General features: G+C 33.0%; 1 protein-coding gene and 1 long non-coding RNA gene across 2 annotated transcripts; one reads left to right on the forward strand and one right to left on the reverse strand.

Annotated features, from left to right (window-relative positions):
• The first annotated feature begins 7,136 nt into the window (after nucleotides 1–7,136).
• Nucleotides 7,137–22,507, forward strand: LOC126966518 (endoplasmic reticulum resident protein 44). The gene is made up of 7 exons (XM_050810641.1): nucleotides 7,137–7,335; nucleotides 7,451–7,526; nucleotides 7,608–7,850; nucleotides 14,123–14,365; nucleotides 15,412–15,678; nucleotides 17,586–17,784; nucleotides 18,868–22,507. The coding sequence occupies exons 1-7, from the start codon at nucleotides 7,294–7,296 to the stop codon at nucleotides 18,998–19,000; spliced, it is 1,203 nt and encodes a 400-aa protein (XP_050666598.1). The 5' UTR covers nucleotides 7,137–7,293; the 3' UTR covers nucleotides 19,001–22,507.
• LOC126966565 (uncharacterized) lies at nucleotides 9,557–10,726 on the reverse strand. Its single transcript, XR_007729755.1, has 2 exons — nucleotides 10,432–10,726; nucleotides 9,557–10,317 (listed from the first exon to the last, which is right to left on the reverse strand). It is a non-coding gene; the product is annotated as an uncharacterized LOC126966565 (long non-coding RNA).
• Nucleotides 22,508–23,413: the final 906 nt, after the last annotated feature.

Genomic DNA, 23,413 nt, shown 5'->3' on the forward strand with positions numbered 1-23,413 from the left:
ATCAGACTGTGAATGATATGTCCATATGTATAGAACGTCATTGAAAAAATGAAATAATATAATCCATAGAAAAAATATTGTTTTTCTTTCATTATATACCATAACAAGACGCTGCAATTTTTTTATTGCTCCCAAAGTTTTACAAACATATAAATTGGTAGTTATATTGGGTAATATAATCTATTTGATTTGAAGCAGTCATAATATTAGGGGTTAAAGTATGAAATTGCCGATTCGTACTGAAAAATTGAAATTGTTTTTTTTTTTTCAATTTAACATATTTATTTAATCTAAATAATTATCATTATTATCTATACATTGCTGCATATACATCTAATAGAAAGGTCATTTATGCCATTGCGATAGAAGTGTGGTGATCTGTGAAACCATTTTTTACTGTCTCCTGAGAAAAATACTTTTTATCACGTAGAAAATTGTTCAAATCACGAAAAAAATGGTACTCCGTTGGAGCAAGTTCTGGCGTATACGGAGGGTAACGAATGGCTTCTAATTGCAGTTCCTGTAGAGTAAAAATGTTCCTAATGTCAACATGTATGATGTCTCGCGTTATCATGGAGCAATAATGGTGAAGATCAATTCACGAGACATGGCTGTTATACTGCAAGTTTTTCTATCGTTGTTCGGAGGTGACATCTGCCGTTATTGATTGACCAGATCGAAAAAAAACTATCGTGAATAACACCATGCTGAGACCACCAATTAGTTACCATTGCCTTTTTATTTGTAAGCTTTCCTTTAGGACACTGATGCGGTATTTGACCTGGGGTCAGCCATTGCATTTTTCGCTTACGGTTATCGTAAAGATTCCACTTTTCATCGCATCTCACAATTCGATCCAATATTCCTTCATTTCGGTATCAATTCAAAAAGGCAACACAGGTTTCAACACGTGTTTCTTTCTGCACATCAGTCAAATCATGAGGCACCAATATTTTTTTTGATTTGACGCGAATGGGTCAATATTGTTGGTAAGGTAATGTTAAACCATGCCGCTAATTCCTGGGTAGTTTGGCTCGGATCGGTTTCCATCATCTCTTTCAATTCGTTCTTCAATTCAAAGTTTCCATCTCGAAAGAGTTTAAACCAAAATAGCACGGTGTGTTCATTAGCGGTCCCCTCTCCAAACGCAACATTGATATTGCATTTAGCCGCGTTAGTTCCGCGGCGGAACTCGTATTGAATATCATTATAATTTTCGAAGTATCTTTCTTGTCTAAGTTGAATAAAAAACAACTGAAAGTTGATAATCGAATGTTGAACATTTTTAAATAGATGAACTATATGAGGCCAGGCCACAACACTACGTTGCGGCGTCGTATCGCAAAAACAACATCGTACAAAAATGCGTACAAAATCGTAGGATAAGACGCTAACCAAAGTTTCAGTTTCTAGTGAAACATGGACCGCACTGTGCGTATTCTACTTCTGCTTGCGTTAAGTTACATTAAGAAAAAGAAACAGAAAATAAAGGTACTGGGTGCACCGATTACTCTAAATTTTTACCATGCGACGCCGCAACGCAGTGTTGTGGCCGGGCCCATAGGAACCAAAAATGTCAAACCATGAAGGTACTATGTCAATTCAAGTATTTATTACAATAAAACCGCAATATCATACCTTAACCCCTATTATTTCCTGTATACTACGATGTTTATCGTATCGATAATGAAGTACGGAAACCATAAGCATAAGCGTTTCACAAAGTAAATTCAAAATCCAATATTTTATATTGGACTACACATAAATCATAAAAAGCTCAAAACATTAACATGTGAAATGACAAATTCCAGTTTTCATCTGATTTCTCACTGCTACGGCTCTTATAGACAACAATATAAACAAAAACACACTTTTTTTCGCTGCAGTACTTTTATGGATACTCTACGCTTGATAGGTATTTGTTCTATGCTAAGTTCTCTGTGTTAATTGACAGCTAAAACATTTCGGAATTTCAGATTAGTTACCTACCCTGTCATTAAAAGTGTTCTGTGTGGTTCTTGGCGGGAACTCCAAACGTGGCGGTCGATTTAATTAGTTTTACTGTTATTCGTTAAAATATATTGTGTTAATATTACCAAAACTTATTTTAGTCAGTGTAAATAATTGTACATTTTGTTAATTATTAAAATGAATGAACCGGAGGACCCAGGTGGAACGCCGAAACGAACCAAAATTGTTCGAAAAAGAGGTGCGAAGGAATGTGGACCTGAAGAAGGCGGCGGTGAGGATGACTTTACTCCGTTTTTTAAGCCAGGTTATCTGAGACTTTATCCTGAACACTGTACAAATACAGACTTCAAGGTTTTTGTTGAAAGCCAGGACCAACAAGTTAAACTTGGAAATAAAAGCCCAGTTTACTTAAATCATATTTTTACTTCAGAGGTGAAAGGTGTGGTAGCTTTACATAGAGTCAATGCCAACAAAATTGCGGTTGTTTTCAAACAATACAACACTGCAAATAATTTCATAACAAATACTGACTTTTTAACAAAGCACAACTTGAAGGCGCATATTCCTGCAGCGCAGATAGAAAAAACTGGAATTATCCGATATGTGCCTACCAACATTTCGAACAAAGATTTATATACGAAACTGTCTTCGATCTATGAAATTATTTCAGTGAGAAGATTCATGAAAAAAGTCGGTCAAAGTACTGTAGGTCTTGAGACTGTCAGTATAACTTTCTTATCAAATGTTCTGCCCGACAACATCCAATATGACCTATTTTCGTTCCGGGTGTTTGAATATGTCCCGCCGTTGCAGCAATGCTTCCGGTGCTTCAAGTTCAACCATCCTGCGAAAATTTGCAATGGTAAACAGCGTTGCTCAATATGTGCTGGGGAGCATAATTTCAGAGACTGCGATAAAAAAGAGAACTTGTGTTGTGTCAATTGTAGTGGCCCTCACCTGGCCATTTCCAAATCTTGCCCAATTAAAATGAAGAAAATACTTGAAAAAAAGGGTAACATTACTTATGCCTCTGTGGCTAATACAATTAAGTCATCTGATTTTCCGTCTTTACCTGCACATTCGAGCAACATTGTTAAAACTCTACCATCAAGCCAAAATGTATATAAATTAAATAAAAATGTAAATAATGTAAAAAAAACAGTACCTGAACCTAACTTGAACCAAACTCAACTTAAGGCTCAAATTGCAAACAATAAGAATATTCTGATGGCAATGGTCCAAACTTTAGTTGAATTGGGTAATAAAACAGATAATGAACCTGTGACTACACTGTTCATTAAAGACTTACTTTTAAAAAATTTGTCACATTAATGGACAGTACAGTACAGAACATACAGCAGTTATGTATAGCTCAGTACAATATTCAAAGTATACATAGGAAAAAACCCTTATTGTCTAAATTTTTAGCTGAACAAAATGTTGATATCTGTTTACTCAATGAAACCTGGCTGAAAGACAATCAACATTTTAAAATTTCAGGATATAATTCCCACTATCATAACGCCCGAAATGAGCATGGTGGAGTAGCAATTTTGATTAAACCATATTTTAAATATAATATTATTCAAACCAGATTTTACCAAGACATTCAGACTGTGGCATTATCATTATATGTAAGTGGTAACCAATTAACGATTTTATGTGTATACTGCCCTCCCTCGAATGGTAACTTCAGAATAAGTAAACTGCGTGATATAATTAGAGATTTGCCTAAACCAATATATGTGGCTGGAGATTTCAACGCTCACCATGTGGCATTTGGGTGTATGACCACGAAAAGTCGGGGTCATCAGTTATACGATTTAATTGATGAATTTGATCTATGTGTCCTTAACAATGGTAGCTTCACTACTATGAATTATCCTAACCGAAATCCATCCGCTATTGATGTCAGCTTTTGTAGTGCTCCAATCACTCCACTATGCGAATGGTGGGTGCATGATGATTGTATGGGGAGCTATCATTTTCCTACGCTTACTCGTGTTTTATTGTCCGTTGATAGATACCAAATTAATCCTCCCATTGAAAAATTCTTATACAACAAGACAGACTGGACGAAATACAATGAGCTGTCGATAACTGCTTTTTATAATTTTGAAGTTAATAATGAGAATCCATTACAGTCATATGACGAATTTATCAAAAGGCTTGATACACTTAAGAGGGATACTGTGCCAAAGTTTATCAAAGCAAATAACTATCGTTGTAAACCTCCAGCACCTTGGTGGAGTAACACATGTGAACAGAGTGTTATTAAAACTTATGAAGCTTTAAAACTGTACAGAACGGACCCAACCATTGATAATTACATTAATTACAAAAGAATTGATGTTGTTAAGAAAAAGACTATTTCAGAACATAAGCGCAATGGTTGGGCGAACATCTGTAATAATTTTAACAGAACTACACCTGTTAGTATTATTTGGAAATACATCAAGTTATTTAAACGAATAAAATGCAATAACAGAACATATAATGACGAATTTGTTGTCCCTCTCTTAGAAAAATTATCCCAAAATGGATGTAGGGTTATTGATAATCTAGAAAGTTATTTTCAAATTAATAATAGCCTTCAGAAGTCCAGTTTCCTCATAGAACCCTTTACTTGGAGTGAGTTTTGTACAAGTTTACAATCCAGACGAAACACAACCCCTGGTTTAGATGATTGTCCATACATTTTGATCAAAAACCTAAATGAGTCCGTTCAAAAGAAACTATTAGCTAATCTTAATGCTCTTTGGCACTTAAAGAAAATTCCTAAATCTTGGAAAACACAGTGTGTAATCCCTCTACTTAAGCTTGACAAGCCACCTGAAGATCCTAACTCATATCGTCCCATATCATTGTCATCTTGTGTTGGGAAGCTTAATGAAAACATGATAAAGATGCGTCTTGAGTATTATGTAGAGGCGAACAACATCATTCCACATGTTCAATATGGCTTCCGGAGAGGCCGAAGTTGTGCTGACAGCTTCATCTCTCTCTTGTCAGATCTGAAATATGCCAAAAAAAATAATAAGTCCAGTGTTTGTGTTTTTCTGGATGTTCAAGGTGCGTTTGATAATGTAGACCCTGGCATTTTGGTTCAAGTTCTTTCTGACATTGGTATACCAGGCATACTTTGCCATTGGTTATTTAATTTTTTAACAGATAGAATTTTGTATGTAAGGCATAATAATATTCTCCATGGTCCAAGAAGGGTCTCCAAAGGTACAATGCAGGGGGCTACATTATCTCCATTGCTGTACAATGTATATACAAGTCAAATTCTTAATTTTGTAAATATAGAAGGTGTAAATATTTTACAATTTGCAGATGATCTTGTACTATATTGTACAGACCATAATGTTGATAGAGCTGTAAATAGTATAAATAATGCTTTAGATCAATTGTACATATATTATAATGACAGGTTGGCTCTACAGATTAACCCCAACAAAAGCAAGGCCATGATTTTTAGTAAAGACTTTCCCTCTAATGGCATACTCTACAATAATCATTCAATTTCAGTTGTACCTAATCATAAATTCCTGGGTGTTGTCATTGATAACAAACTTTGTTTTGATTTACACATCAATCACATTATAACTAATTCTCTTAAGGGCTTAAATATTATAAGATGTTTAGCTGGTGTGACTTGGGGTGCAGACCCCAAAGTTTTAAGTATGCTATATAAATCTATAGTCAGAAGCCACTTCGACTACAGTTGTTTAGCCTATTCAAATAGTAGTTGTGTAAAAAAACTAGACATAATTCAAAACAAAGCTCTGCGAATTATTTCTGGGGCTATGTGTTCAACTCCCATACGAGCTATGGAAGTTGAAACCAAAATCATGCCACTGTGTCTTAGAAGACTTCTGCTAATAGAAAGATATTTACTAAAGCTGTTATCTGGTAATGATAATGTTCTCAAAAAAATAGTACCTTTTCCTGTACAATGCTTGGCTCAGCAGACTTCGGGAGGTGATCTTTTACAAGGTTATTTCCCAGTTCTACCTCTCATTGTACTGCAAATGAATGAAGATTTTAAAAATGTAATTAAACAATCAAAGTGGACATGCTACTCATACCCATATTCCTCTATTATATTTGAGACCAATATTGTTACTAAAAAAATTTTTAATAATTGTGAATTATTAAGTTTTCTTTCCAACAATAACTACTATACTTTGTATACAGATGGTAGCAAAAGTGAGCTCTTTGTGCGCAGTGCTGTTTATGATCCCCAATCCAAGTTTGGTCAAAGTTTTCTTCTGGACCCTAAGTGCAGTGTTTTCACTGCAGAGGTATATGCGGCCCTCGAGGCCCTGAAGTGGATTGCACGTATAAATAGTTTTAATAATTTTTTAATTTTAACAGACAGTTTAAGTATGGTCCAAAGTTTAACCAATCTCAGATTTGACTTTAAAAAAAACTATATATTGTATAATATAAAAAAATTGTTATTTAGTTATGCACAAAAGGGCATAAAGGTCTCTTTCATGTGGATTCCATCACATAGGGGCATAACAGGAAATGAGACAGTAGATAAGATTGCACGTGATGGAACCAACATGTTGGATGTTAGCTCCATAGTAAAAGTACCTTTGACCGACTGCTATCAATCTATTGACAACCAGGTCAATAGTTTATGGGTCGAATTTTGGAAACAAGACCAAGAACAGAAGGGTAAATGGTATGGAAATATTCAAGCAAACTTACCTGTGGCACCATGGTATAACAAATTGAAAATGGCCAATCGGGACTTTATTACGACTATAAACAGACTGCGTTTTGGTCACTCCACCGTCCCGGCCCACCTGGCTCGGTTGGGCATAGTGGAGAGTAGCTACTGCACCTTCTGCAATAATTCTGTTGGTGATATCGAACATTTCATATTTAAATGTGAGTGCTTTTCGTTTGACAGATTGATTCTTGTCAGTGAAATTAGTGAAATAGTGCAAAATCAATTGACAGTGCAAGATCCCTCCCGCCGCCTGAGTGATATGTTGAAAAATAGATCCTATTACGTGCCTCTATATAAATTCATCAAAAATACAGTTGGGAAATTATAATATACCTAATAAAAATACCCAAGACTTGGCCTAAAGGTCTAGATACCAGGCCATAAACTCCAAAAAAAAAAAAAAAGTGTTCTGTGTACCCAGTTGATTACCTTCAAACCTTGTTCTCAACTTTTCAGTTCTCAATCTCTCATATCCTGTAAATTTTGAATAGAATTTGGTTCTGGGACTTTCACATTTTTTAATTATTATTACTAAGATTTAAATAAATAATCATAATTTAATATTGAAATCAAACATGGAAGGGAAGAATAAACCTCTTTATATACTAGTTGTTTTGGTAAGTTAGTAGATCCCATTGAGGTCGTACACGTATTTTATAAATGATGTTGATTTTATGGTTTATTAATTAATGATTATATGGTTTTTAACTTTATCGAATTGTTGTGTTTCAGATTTGCCATAGTTTTTATAACCCGACTGATAGTGGTGCTGTACAAATTACAGAAAGTAATTTAGATATGACTTTAGGTACATAATTTGGGTTTGTTTTTTTTATTAGGACAGTACGTACAACATTTTTCTTATAACTAAATTAAATGTTTGTTTCAGCTTCAAATGAAATAGTGTTTATAAATTTTTACGCTGACTGGTGCAAGTTCAGTAACATGCTTATGCCCATATTTGATGATGCGGCAGATGAAGTTACGAAAGCCGGCTACGATCCCGGTAAAGTTGTAATGGGAAAGGTTGACTGTGACAAGGAACCTGCTATATCAACAAGATTCCATATAACCAAATATCCAACACTAAAACTATTTCGAAATGGTTTGCCAGCAAAGAAAGAATACAGAGGTATGATAATAATTATTAAAAAAAAAACAGACAAAAAGAGGTTCCATACTTTTTCATATTTATTTGGTTCACAATAAATGGTTTGCTGGTGATTGTAATTATAGAAAAAAAGGGCGGGAAACTTAAGATCGGTCGCACGTAATTTTGTTAATTTTTCATTTTATTTTTAAATTTCATGTAAATATTTTGATATTTTGATCAGATAAGTTGTATATTGTATATATTTTAGTAGTTAGTTTTTATTAAAGTGTTAATTTGTGTAAATTTCATCCTATTGGTAAGTCTTCTTTTCTTCACTTTTCTATGATATGATGGACCCCCCGGATGATCCTGGGGGGACAGCCCCTGATATAGGTTATGTAGTGACAATTTCTAATAATGACAAAGGTAGCACGATGGATACAGATGGTTCTGTGTCTCAGACATCTAGTGGCCGTAAAAGAGTGTCAGCTCGGCCCAGAATATGCAGACACTGTAATAAAAGACGCCGAAAACACTGTGGTGATAAGAAGGATATTAAGGAAAGTGATTGCAAATGTTTAGACATTAGTGATAAACAAATTCTTTCCAAAGTCGATTCCTGCAATAATTCTTCTATAGTAGTAGAGAACATACAAAGAAATAACACAGACACTCCACAACAGCCACAGCCCCCTGTTGCAAGGCTGTTATATAACTCATTAGATGCTGCTCCTTTTGTTGTACACATTCAGAAACAGTATTCATCTCCCGATGATAATGTTACTTTACATCCAGTTACGTTTGGTCGTTTTCTCAAAAGAAATTCTATTAAAAATATTGTGAATGGAAGTTTAAAAAGGATTGGCCGGAATAGGTTATCTATTTCTTTTTCTAAGTACCAAGATGCAAATGACTTTGTTGAAAACAAAAATTTAGAAAATGAAAAATATAAGGCTTTTATTCCATCATTTTCTGTGAGTAGAATAGGAATAGTCAGAGGAGTACCAGCTGAGTGGTCTGAAGAGGAGAGAATAAAAGATAATGTTTCTGTTCCTATTGGCTGTGGCCCAATCATAAAAATTAGGAGAATAATACGAAAGATGATGATTGATGGACAAAACCATCTTAAATGTACTGAGTCTGTGGTATTTACTTTTGATGGGCAGTTTTTGCCTAAACGAGTATATATGTGCTACACTTCTCTTACTGTAGACTTGTATATATATCCTACTATTCAATGCTACAATTGTTGTCGGTTTGGTCATGTGAAATCTCAATGCAGATCTAAACCAAGATGTTTTAGATGTGGTCAAGGACATAGTGGTGACAACTGCTCTGTTCAAGATGATTTTATATCTTGTTGTTTATGTAAAGGTTCCCATATTGCAACTGATAAAAAATGTTTAGAATATGAAAGACAAAGAGCTATAAAGGAATCAATGGCTAAAAACTGTATTTCCTATTCAGAAGCTTCAAAGATACATCCATCTGTCTCTCGAATTTCGTATGCAGATACATTACTCTCATCACCTAACATCACTCCTAATACTTTTCCAACCCAGCATCAACATTCAACACCTAAAGCTATAAACAATACTTCATATAAAAAAACTGTTTTTGTTAAACCAAAGCCTCCACCTACACTTAGCAAAGGATATGACAAATCTGCTCACCAAGAAATTTTAAGGGATTTTAATATTCCCCAACCCTCTAATGGATGTGCATTAATTAACAAAGTAAATGAAAATCCTCAGTAATTGATTTAATTATTTCTCTTATAAAATCTCTTAGTCAATCGAATGAATTTTCACCGTCCAATGCTGCCTTATTAGTTTCTGCAATTACTCAAATTTATAAACCAAATAATGGACAAAGTTCTTCAATGGAATTGTCAAAGCATCACTCCTAAAAAAAGTGATCTTATTTATTTATTAAATAAATATAAACCTTATATCTGTGCTCTTCAAGAGACATGGTTGAAACCAGGATCTTTATTTAAGATTCGTGGTTATTCATGTCTCAGAGAAGATCGTGTGGATTGGCATGGCGGAGTAGCCATGCTTGTGAAACACCCTCTTTCCTTTTCTCTCTTCTCTATTACTTCTCACAGTAATGATTTTTCTATTATTGCTGCTTTAGTTGAAAATATCTGTTATGTATCTATTTATATACCTCATCCTTCTTCTGCAATCTTAAATGAAATTAAAGATATTATTTCCATTCTTCCGAAGCCTTTTATGATCCTTGGTGATTTTAACTGTCGCCCTGAATCCTGGGGTTACTTATCTTCTAATAGTTATGGTAACACATTAATAGATATATTTGATTCAGTGAATTTGTGTATATTAAATGATGGTCGTCCTACACGACGTACTCATCCTGACGAGGGCCCAAGTGCTCCAGATTTAACAGTCACTACACCTAATCTTGCTTCTTCTTTGTCCTGGGATCCATTACGATCTACTTTTGGTAGTGATCACTTCCCACTATTATTATCATTTCCAACCTGCAGTAATAACAATAAAGTATTACATAAAACTTATTCTCCTCATTTAAAATATAAGCTTAATGATGTTGATTGGGATTTATATAAAGATCTAATAAAAAACAAAATTATTACACTTCCAAAAATTAATCCAGGTACAGAATCTCAGTGTGCAGATTCTTTAGCAAGAATCTTTATTGAGGTTGCCAATGAGATATTTCCAAGTAAAAATAGCTCTTTGGGTTTTATTCCTTCTCCTCCTTGGTGGGATAACGAATGTACTGTGGCAGTAAAGAGAAGAAAATATGCTGAAATTACATACTGTCAATGTTCCACTGATGAGAATTTTGAAATTCTTACAAAGAGTATGTCAGAAACTTCAAAATTTCTAAAGAAAAAGAAATTTGATGGCTGGAAAAACTTCTGCTATTCAATATCACCTGATGTCAACCCATCTCTTGTATGGCAAAATATAAGAAGGTTTAGATCTGCATACAAAGATTCATCCCCAAAATCAATCCCTTTTCATTTAGTTAGCTTTTTAGATAAATTGGCTCCACCTTTCGTTCCTGAAGACTTAATAATTGGTTACCCTGTAATAAATATAAATAATGATAACTGTTTTGGTTTAAACAGTATATTTTCTCTCACTGAACTAAAAGGTGTATTGTCTCATGTTAAGGATTCTGCTCCTGGACTGGACGGTATTCCGTATTCCTTTATCTCTCATTTAGATGATGATGCTTTATTTTATTATTTATCTCTTATAAATTCCATAGTGACATCTGGTAACATCCCCTCCACGTGGAAACGTCAAAACGTCGTTTTGATAAAAATTACAGAACATCTTATAAAAAATCGTTTAGAATGGTTTGTTCAGCATAACGGTCTATTATGTGAATCCCAATTCGGTTTCAGACGTGAGAAAAGTACTATTGATAGCTTAAGTATATTCATTTCTGATATTCAATTATCATTTTCAAATAATAAATCAGTAATAGCTGCGTTCTTAGATATAAATTGTGACTATGATAATGTCGTAGTAAGTATTTTAAAGAGTAAGCTTTTACAACTTAATATACCTCTGCTATTAACAAATTTTATCATAAACATGCTTTCCGAAAGATACATAATCCTGAAACTAGATGATAGGAAGTCAATTACTCGACTTGTTTCAAAGGGCCTCCCCCAGGGATCAGTACTTAGCCCAATATTGTATAATATTTATACACACGATTTAAAATCATCACTTAATTGTGTAAATGTTCTTCAGTATGCTGATGATCTATTAATTTACTGTCGTGATATTTCTATTGAAAAAGCTAGTTCTTCTATAACACAACCGCTGATAAATTTAAAAACTTGGTTGGACTTAAATGGCCTTGATCTATCACCTGAAAAAAGTACAATAGTTTTATTCACGAGATCAAGAACTCCTCCTCCTATTTCTATATTTTATGAGGGTTATCAGATTCCAGTTAAAGATAATGTTAAGTTTTTGGGAATTGTCTTAGATTCGAAACTAACTGGTATCCCACATTGTGATTACCTAAATGCTAAATGTGAGCGTACTCTTAATATTTTAAGATGTCTGTCAGGTGTTTGGTGGCGTGCGCACCCTTTTTGCATGAAATTGTTATATAATGCTCTTATAAGAAGTATATTAGATTATGGTACATTCTTGCTGGAGCCTGGTAGTGTTAAGGCATTTAAAAAACTAGATCTCATACAGTCCAAAGCTTTACGAGTAGTTTCTGGTGCTATGCGGTCAAGTCCTATCAATGCTCTTCAAGTAGAATGTGGTGATCCTCCACTACATCTACGTCGTCAATATTTAGCAGACAAATTTATATTCCGATCTTTTCAGTTTCTTAACCACTCTCTTTATAACAAACTTCAGAAACTTTCTCATTATATAGATTCATCTGCATATTGGTCAAATAAAAAACCACCTTGTCTAATCAATAGTTTTAAGAAATTTATCAACATAAAAGCTCCTATTCATCGATCCATTAATTATCCTCTTTTCAGTACTAGCTTTGAAGCATTAATGTTGCTTCCAGAAATTAATTTTGACTCAGAATTAAATAAGCACGATATTAGTACAAATTTTTCGTTTAATCTTCTTAAAAATACTGTTTGGGTTGATTACCATCATATTTACACAGACGCGTCTAAACATTCCTCCTCGGATCCCGTTGGTGTAGGTGTCTATCACGCTCAATTTAAAATATCACAGAAAATTAAACTACCTCCGGAAACATCGGTGTTTACTGGGGAATGTTATGGTATTTTTAAGGCTATTGAATATATTATTCTATTTAAACTTCCAAAAACAATAATTTTCTCTGATTCAAAAAGTGTCTTACAGTCTCTCAATAGGTTCCCATTTAAATCAAAAAACATTTCTTCTGTTGTCATAGAAATAAGAAATCTATTAAATAAATGCAATCACTTTGGTCTTTCTTTGTTGTTTGTATGGATCCCCAGCCATAGCGACATTCCTGGTAATATAAAAGCAGACCAACTAGCTAATGAAGCCGTGGTCGATGGCGACATTTTCCCTTATAAAGTTTTTTGCCAGGATCTAGGTGCTCTTCCTATAGTTCACCTTCAGGATTGTTGGAATAGACTTTGGACTGAAACTGGTCAATCAAAAGGCAGGAAATATTTTAACCTTCAGCCACTTATTTCATTTAAACCATGGTTTTTCCGTGCCAAATGCAATAAGTTAGTATGTTCTTCTATCATAAGAATGCGTTTGGGTCATGTTTGCACTCCTAAGCATTGTATCTACTGACATGTGTGAATGTGAATCCGATAAATGTGGTCTAGATCACATTTTCTTTTCATGTTCTCTATACGACCGCTCCTCATTCCTGAATGATCTAATATCTCTTAATGTTCCTTTTCCTACTTGTATATCATGTCTTATTATGTATCCATGTAAATTTTATAAAATATTGTCATCTTTCATTCTTCAGAATCATATTAAAGTTTAAATATTTGTAATGTTGTGTAAGTAGCAAGTATATATGTATATTTATGAAATTTTTAATATCCGTTTCAATCCTCTTTCTACTTATCTGATCCTTTCCCGTGTTCCGTATCCTTTTTTAACTTAGTTTCCCAATCTTTTAATTTACGTTATTGGCAAAAAGTAAACGCTATTGCCAAAAGAAGAAAAAAAAAATAAATAAAAAATAAATGATTTGATTAATTTAAATGAATACTTCAATTAATGCATGTGCAATATACAATATTAACATTTATATTGAGGATGAAAATTTTTATTTGCTAAATTTACAATAAAATTTTGATGTGCTTAATTCAATAGTCTCACTGCATTTTTCATATAATATGAACTACTTGGTAATTACTTAGGATGGAATATGTGAAAGTCTTTCGACTACAACTACATAATAAAATGTTGATTATTATTCTTAATGTATGTAAAATATTTCTGTCACAATATAATGTCTTATTCTTAAACCATAAAAATTATGTGATTAAAATTGTTCAATCCACAACCTTTTTATTATGAATAAAACATTCCCAAACAATAAATGGGGAATATTGCTAAAGACAGAAATTATTTTACAGTTTCTATATAATTATATATATATATATATTACAAGTACTTTTTGTAATGAGACTTTAATAGTTAACATACATGCAATTATCAATTATTGTAAAAAAAAAGTTTGTGATTTGCATCTTTAGTTAGTAATTTAAATTTTGTAAACTTAAAATAGAAATGTAAATTTAAAGTCTTCCTCCTGTGTTTATGTTCCTTTTTGATATTTATTATAAATTTTCATCACAGGTCAGAGATCTGTTGAAGCTTTTGCTGAATTTATAAAAAAACAATTGACTGATCCTGTTGTTACATTCGGGTCACTCAAAGAACTTCAAAGTTTGGCTGAGGATAGGAGACACATTATCGGATATATGGATAGAAGAGATCAATATGAATATGAAACTCTGAGAAAAGTTGCTGCTAGTCTTAAGGATGAATGTTTATTTCATGCAGGCTTTGGTGATGCTTCTGAGCCAATGCATCCACCAGGTAATATTAATAGCCTAATGGAACAAATTAATCGCTCTTTATAAAACATTTGTTCTGTCAATAAACGGTGTTATGGTAAGTGTGTGAGTGGGATTGTGACACGACAAACTATATATGTAAACCTTCCATGAGCTTCAACAAATCTATTACAAAAGATTTCATTGAGATCGGTCAAATAGTTTAGGGGTTAATAGGGAGCATACATACATATATTCTCTTTTATATATATAGATAATGCACTGAATTCCTAACCAATGGAATTTATTGTAAGTTTAAAGGGAAGTTTAAGGATTATTATTGTGCTCTTCCCCAATTAAACACAAAATGACAAGGTTTTGTAAAGGGCTACCATTACTTAAATTGGCAAAGCAGGATGAAAATGTTAAAATCCATGTCATAGGCATAGTCATAGGTATCATAAGAAATGAAGAAATTATACAACTTATTCTGTGGGCATGTGGTTGCAAATATATATAAATATACATAGTTAGGGACACATATTTAAAAACACACTACAGTTATAATTGTATCAAGAAATAGGCTAAAGCTGAACTATATTAGTAGTCTAAATCATAAGCTCTGTTTGCTTTCTATATTTTATGAGACTGATGATTCCTTCCAAAGACATGCATGCTCAAATGACAATGGGGCAATTAAGTGAAGTGACTGTTCAGAGATAAGTTCATTGCTATGTTTTTAACAGTGAATGTTGGTTTCTGAATGACTGGGCGGCATTGTCTCAATTCAATACCAACAATGTAAAAATGTGTTATTATTTCTCAAATTCATGTATAATATGTTATTTTACCATTCAAAATTTAAAGGTTGCGTGTGTAGTTCTCCAACTTGCATTAGAGTGGTAGACAAAAACTACCAGATCTCAAACCCAGGACATTTTCACATCAAATGGCCTGTGAATATCATACATATCTATATAATAATATGTATCTTGCTTACCATACCATTATCTAGCTTACCACATAGGGGATACCAGTGATGATTGTGTTTCAAATAGATAACAGATATATATTTTATTTTGTTTTCAGGTCAACCAATTGTTGCGTTTAGAACTGACAGGAAAACATCATCAGAGCCAGACGAAACATATAAAGGCTCATTATTGAACTTTGATGAGTTATACAGTTGGGTTCAAAAGAAATGCATACCATTAGTGAGAGAGATAACATTTGAAAATGCTGAAGAGTTAACTGAGGAAGGCCTGCCATTCTTAATTCTATTCTATCACCCAGATAATCCTGAAAGTATCAAAAAATATAAGGAAATAGTTTCTAGAGAATTGGAGTCTGAAAAACGTGAGTTAATTTAATTTTGTCCATTAAAAATGATTCTAACTTGATTGAAGCACTCTCAAAACTGTTTTTTAATTGAAGGTGAAAAGTTCCTTAGGCACGGCGCCATACCGCAATATTAGCTTCGGCAGTGTGAGTCGCACTGCGGAATAAGCAGTTGTGGTGCACCTTGGTTTTCCCATCAGTTTTCTTTTCATGGGCCAGCGAGTATTCAACACTATGCAGCGGCGGAATGGCAGACTGGCACAAATTTCCTGCGCCAGCATTGGCGAGTAACCAAAACGCATGAGTGAAAACGCCTTAGGGAAGATGTGCAAGTCACTCGCCAATTTCACCCTATGTGCTTCGACTTGGCCTCTGCAATACTCTCTTGTCCCACAAGTCCTCTGTAGCTCTGTTCTTGTAACAAAACGAGACTAGGATTGAAGCCTTATGTCAAAAATGTTGATTGTGATGAAGTTACATTCCGATTTAGGGAAATGTTATGATGGTTATTTTCATAAGAAGATCGAACGTCAATTGTTAGAAGATGCGTATTCTGCAAAAATTTTGACATTTGGTTGAGTTGATAAAAACATGAAAAAACAAACAACAGTTAACATGGATAGGATCAGAACTAACTTAACCACACGCATCACACACCAGGCAGTAAGGAGGATGGAATGGAGACTTCCATAGCTTGCAGTATCACATTAGCAACAGAGTCAGGAGCGGCATCTGGATCGTCCAGCGAAGACAGATCTGTGTGTGGGTATGATGCAAAAGAATATCGCATATCATCCCACTCTACTGACTCGCGCCGGCAAGATACAAGTTGGTTGGGTTTAGATTTAAAAAAAAAAACCTTTTAAAGATTACATCATACCAAGTTAGGCATGGTAGAAGTGATTTCTTCTATGATTGGATGAGTTGTAGGTGGCTTTAGCTTTGTCAGATTGGTCCTTAGTCAAAAAATTGTAACAAGCTAGGTAGCAATTAACATGAAGCCTGCTTGCATAAACTTATTTATCAATATATTAGTCCAGCTAAATTAGCTATTTCTTTAAAATGTGTTATTTTTGTGTTAACTTAATGTGGGACCTCTGTACTACTTTTCATTATTCTGTGTCAATATTTTGGCAAATCACGGTATAACATTTAAACAGTTCATGTTGATTAATTTAACATTGTAAAGGTTGCAGGTGTTGTAACACCATCTAATTGTTAAGGCAAATTGGATGGCGTAAAAACATTCATGAAAAACCATTCTGATAAGCAAACTGTATTAGTCAGATTAACAGCTTAAAAACTCATAGATACAATTACAAATTTTTATTTACATAGAAACAAGTGCTGACCTGGCAAACATTGTTTTGCCATACATTATATAAGTAAATGCTTATTGTATGATTTTTTATCGAAAAGGAGGACAAATTAGAGTATGAGTCACCTGGTGTTAAGTGATCACCGCCGCCCACATTCTCTTGTAACACCAGAGGAATCAAAGGAGTGTTGCCTTTAAGTGAGGTGTACGGGACGTTTTTTAAAGTACCCATTGCATATTATGTAATAAAATGTCATTGACTAAATTATTTGTACTGTGAATATATAGATATTTCCAAGTTTAAAAAATATAAGTTCCCGATAAGTAATCGGCAACATATAATATACTAAAACCTTCTCCGAAACATGGTGCATCTTATGGTATAAGTAGTATTCCTATCGGTTCAATGATTTTCGCAGTTTTATCGCATTATATAGTTTATTCTCAGTTACCTTCGGATAACCGAAGATAACTGAGAATAAACTATATAATCTGGTGCTCCATTTGTTAGTATAGATATAAAGAAATTCTTGCAAACATTAATGTGGGAATGTCAAACAGAGACAAACATAATTCTCTCTAAACCTATAAAATACTATCTTTTCAGAAAATGTGAACTTCTTGACTGCTGATGGGATAAGATTTGAACACCCCCTGCATCACTTAGGCAAATCTGTGTCCGACCTGCCACTAATTGCTATTGACTCCTTCAGGCATATGTATCTCTTCCCAGACTACAAAGACATGGATAAACCTGGAATGTTAAAGCAATTCCTACAAGACTTGTATTCGGGAAAATTACACAGGTATGTGATTTGTTTCTTATCAATTTATAAGTTTTAATTGGACATAAGAACGGTAATAAAATACGTTGTTTTATTAATTTTTATAACTGTTTTATGTAGTAGAACTTCAATTGTTAATCATTATAATTTGTAGTTGTACAATGTAAACATTTTTTAATGGGTGCTTGTTTAATATATATGTTGATTTAGATAAAGGTTGGAACTTTCATGCGGACTAGAAGATGTTAATTTTATTATAACTTCTGTTAAAACACTACAGTTTTGTTATTTGGAAGAGGTGTGTCTATATCTTTTCTTGTATGGTGATCCACTATTTCATGTTTTGGGGTTCAATACCCGAAGTGTAACAAACGGCTGTTTCTCATAAACATTTGTTACCTAGTGTAACATTTTTAGTGTACAATATTTGTTTACACCTATATTAATGTAATGTAGCTGTCCTTCATGATATTTACCAAATGTTGTTGCAATAGATTATGTTGACTCCCTATGGTAAATAAATATTAATATTTATGTTTCTATACAGTAAAATTTCCAGAGAGTGTGTAATTCTATTGCCGCTATAAGACATGCCATGCAAATAAAACAATGCTCGCTTAAACATGGATCTAAATGTAAATTGTGATATATCTTGTTGGATGGTACGGAACCATTTGTGTGGGAGTCCAAACGTTTGTACATAATCTTTTAATGACAATTAGGGATGACACGAGCAGGACGTTCAGCAGAATAATTAATACGCCGTGCATATTAAATGCAGTGTGAGTGTCACCTTGAGACATAAGATGTCTCATTTGCCCAGTAATTTCATTAGCCGAAACCCCGTTCAGACCGAAACACAATACTGCTTACACATTACTGCTTCACGGCAGGAAATGGCGCCGTTGTGGTCCCCATAATCTAGCCGGCATCCTGCTTCACGGCAGGAAATGGCGCCGTTGTGGTCCCCATAATCTAGCCGGCATCCTGTGTGTCATCTGCCCATAGTGTCTTTGGTCTTCACAGGTTTTCTTTTCCATGACATCTAGTTTCTCAAAAGACTCACAAAACAAATCCAAAATCATTTTTTTCATTTCTTTTCAGAGAATTCCACTACGGGCCTGACACCCCAAACATGATAAACAGCGATCTGAAAGTCACAACACCTCCAGAGTCCTCATTCAAGAAACTTGCTCCATCTAAGAACCGCTACACTCTACTCCGGGATGAATTATAATTCTAATCTTAATTAAGATTCTAGTGTATTGTAGCACATTTTTCAATATTTCTTCTCACTTTTTGTTCCATTAAATTATATTTTTGCTGTTTAAGTATGCATTTCAATTATTTTAGAGTTGAAGTATAGTGTATTATGTATATGGTAGTAAAATTAATATTGATGTAAAATATAAGGTTTGTTGCTTTTTTTATCATAAATTAAGAAGTTTATTATTGTTTGACCTCGTGTTACAGGTATACTAAAATAGCTTAGCACTTGGAACAGTAAGTATAAAAATATGAAGATATAAATACATATATTGTTGTAGATGTCACCTGGTGTTAAGTGATCACCGCTGCCCACACTATCATGCAACACCAGAAGGATCACAGGAGCGTTGCCGGCCTTTTAGTGAGTGTACGCGCTTTTAGTTTTTTACTATCTAATTTAAACCTTAGACTCTGAACTTTAATTTAGAACTTCTTATCATAATCCATATATATATATTGGAAAATAATATATGGTCTATTTATCATCATAGAGTCTGGAATAGTTATATCATGGAGACAGTGCAATAAAATATTATAGAAAAGATAATTATGAACCCTTTGTTCATGGTTTGTTACTCCTATCAATATTAAATAGCCATTTTATTTTTTATGTGTATCTTACAAGAGACCATGCGAAGATCTCCATTGCTACAACATAAGTTTGGACATTTTAATATATAAAATTTATAAATCATTATATATATCATTATATAATTTTTAAAATAATTTATAAATCATATCTTCTATATTATATTGATAATCTATTCGTTATTATGAAAATATATATTACATTTGAACAGTATGTCAATTAATTAACGGCCGTTCTCAATATACTATCTACAGATAGAGATAATTTACTACCTTCTACTGTCAGTAATTAGCTGTCAATAATCTGAAGCTGTCCCAATATATCTGATAAGTCATTCTTATCGCCTTGTATTGGGACGCGTGAATTGCAATTTCCATACAAACTTTATATCGCTGGTAAGTTATACGTCGTCCCATTGACAGACGATGAGTTACCGTCGATAAGTTTATTGGGATAGAAAACTCAACGACAGTTACGATTTTTATCTCAAGTAAGAGATAGACTGAATATTGGGACGGCCGTAAGTATGTTATAAACCTTATCTGTCTCTTATTTCTACCGATTTAGTATAGAATTGTTTTAACTACAAAAATGTGTCATAGTACGAAAATCCTTGAATTGTTAATTAGTTTTTATCAATTCACGATTAATAAGAGTAAATTACACAAGCTAATGTTTTTCTCTAATCCTGATAACAAGTAGAAATTGCTCATGTGTATATGCCTGTTTTTGTACAGTAGATAAAGGCATTTATTTTCTCAAAATTGTTTCCTTTAGAGTTTTTTCTTTTTGATGTCATTTCTAACACTACTACCACTTCGGAAACAAATGGCAAACAGATTTAAATAAAGTCTATTTATGTTCAGTTACTTTTTGCAATATTGATAAAATAATGCGGATAGTTGTATTATATTATAAAAATGTTTATATAATAGATTGTAGTATTTTTATGGTTAGGTATTGAAATATTATGAATTTCTACTTTTCACTAAATTTGAGGTAATTCTATTATGATAAATTATAATATAAATGAATATTAGTGAATGTATGATAAATATTATAACGATTACTATTGTTTAAGCTTGTAAATGTAAAAAAAAAAAAAATATTACTACTTATTAATTTAGGGCAGGGATGGCCAACCATTGATATTTCGTAAGATAGCTTTTTCGTTATTTTAAATAACAAATTATTATAATTATACAATCAAATCAAAAATATTTTTTCTTTTTTGGAAACCTATCTGAAATACATTGATGGCACGCTAATATTTATTTTTCTTAAAAATACAAACTACCATTACAAAAATGTTTGCTATCCCTGTATAAAGGTTAAGGTACACTAGAAGAGTTTGTCACATGCGAACCTCCAGTATCGTGCTAAACAATTATGTACCGTCTAGTGTGAACAAAACGCCCTTCTTTGCAATTGTCCAATCTACTCCTCGCCTATCGCGTCTGTACACAAATTGTATGATTTTTTTTTTTCATTCTATTTCGTATAAAATTATTAACCGGCGCATTTTAAAAACTCCGGTGGTAGAAGTGAAGCGTACTATGTATCTACCTTACCTAGTTGCAATTCTTAATAAAAATAAAGTTTCGAATTTTATCATTATTTTTGACATTTAATTGACCTTCACTGGTAAAAATTTGTACAGAATTATTTTGTTCAATATTATGCAATACTCGATTATACGAATCTGAGTATCGTTTGTATGCTGCGAGTTTTTATCATTAAAGAAATTGTTAACAGCAACAGGACAGAATTTCTCGGATACGAATTTTGCCGATCGTTGTAGAAAAAGTCTTCTAGTGTGTACATTTTCACAAATATCAACTAATAAAATATTCTTTACTTCGCTTACTTTGTGTACTCTGCTTTTCGTCAAATTTCATGATGCAAGGCGCGAGGTGTAATTAATGTAAATAGCTAAAAAATGACAATCGAGTTAATTTAAAGGCTCATTTTTTCAGCTTCAACAGCCCGCAGGCGTAAGTAATTAATGTTTATTTCTACTTGATAGTTGATAGATTTCAACCTCCACATTTCTGATATAAAGGTCCTGATACACATGCATATGTACAGCAAAGTAGGTGCATGTTTTTATGGCGCCGCGAGCACCGAGCGTTTGACATAAGCATAGCTCTTAGAGTAGGTATATCAAATTAGTACAGTTTTGATGCTTGGTGTTACGTGATTCGATCCCGCCCAATTTTAAATGATTTTTTTATGTTAATGTGATTTATAAATGAATTAAAAGCATTATTAAATCAATTCGTATCTAAATTAAATATGATTTATTATTAAATAAATTTATCAATGGATTTATACACACAGCTCTCGCTATTTAGGGGATCACTTTGCAAGATCTTATCTTATTAATTGTAGACGGTACAAACACTAGTAAATCATTTACACTGCCGTTGTGTTGTGCGGAACACACATATGTTTTGTTTTAACAGTTAGTGGTGCTATAAAAATTCTTTGTTTTGCAAAATTGATCTGAAATACCTAGCGTGATAAATCAAACATCCTGTAGTTTAAGCTTTTTGCTTGTTGTATTGAAATGCATTTTAATCGTAATTTCTTTATCCACTATAATTGCATTTATTACTAAGTAGGGTTGTGTTTTTACACATAAAAAAATTTATTATTTTCAACGCAACACGAATTTTTTATTACTTTTAAATAAATTATGATGTTGTAAAGATCAATGATTATTTATTACCTTATGATAAAGTAAGTTAAATAACAAAAATATGCCCTGTATATTGAAATAGTAGTACCTTTTAAGGACCAACGGCTTAGATTATCTGATATAACTGTACAAAATGTATGTTTTGTGACGTGTTGTGCTATTATTTAATTAAAATTTCAAATATATTCACTTTGTTTGATTTATATATTTCTGAAGTAATATCATGGCGCGTTAAGGAAACATTATCAGAGAATTTTTACAATGTGCGCGCACACCGTCACGCAAATTCGACACCCTGATGTTAGTTGGTCAACCATTTGTATCAGCTTCATATACCATAAGCCTCTAGTAACTCACATGTTCACTGAACCACAACCAATGGACGAGAATTAAATTTTTTTTTATATAAGTTATAAAATAAAAAAAATCTAATAATAATTAAATAAAATTATTTAAATAAATGTTATTTAATAAAATTATGCGGCATAATATTTTCACTGGCTGTTTCTAATACCTTCTTTATAACTATATTATATATATATTAATATATATGTATATTCTTTCTACAAACGTAAGTAAGTACCTAATAGGACGAGGAATTAAAATTCTTAAGGATGATTGTTTTGTTACGCCAAAGAAGTACAACTTCTTGTGTGCGTAAGTACCTACACACATTGGTATTTTTTCGCATGTAGTATGTATAAACTACTAATAAAATCTCTTTCTATACCTTTTGTATCTGGCTGGTTTTATGACATTAAAAAGGCATACATTTCAGAAAAAAAAAGAAATTAAAACACATTGTTTCTAACCATTTTTCATTTGATTTTCTTTCTGTCAAATTTATGAAAATTTATTTGATTTCAAAGCGAGAGTAGCACAAAGTTGGTATAAGCGTTTTAAATCCGCGCATTTCGATGTCAAAGATGCACGTCGCTTTGGTCGCCCTTTATGGGCTAAAAATGTACGCCATTTTTGAAATAGCAGAGCAAGCTTGGCACATAAGTAGTTACGGCTGAAGTTGAAGAACTGGAAATAACCACAAATCCGTTTTGACCCATTTCAAAAGAGGTAGGTACACTAAAAAAATA

This window comes from Leptidea sinapis, chromosome 10 (genome assembly GCF_905404315.1).
Source record: "Leptidea sinapis chromosome 10, ilLepSina1.1, whole genome shotgun sequence".
NCBI lineage: Eukaryota > Metazoa > Arthropoda > Insecta > Lepidoptera > Pieridae > Leptidea > Leptidea sinapis.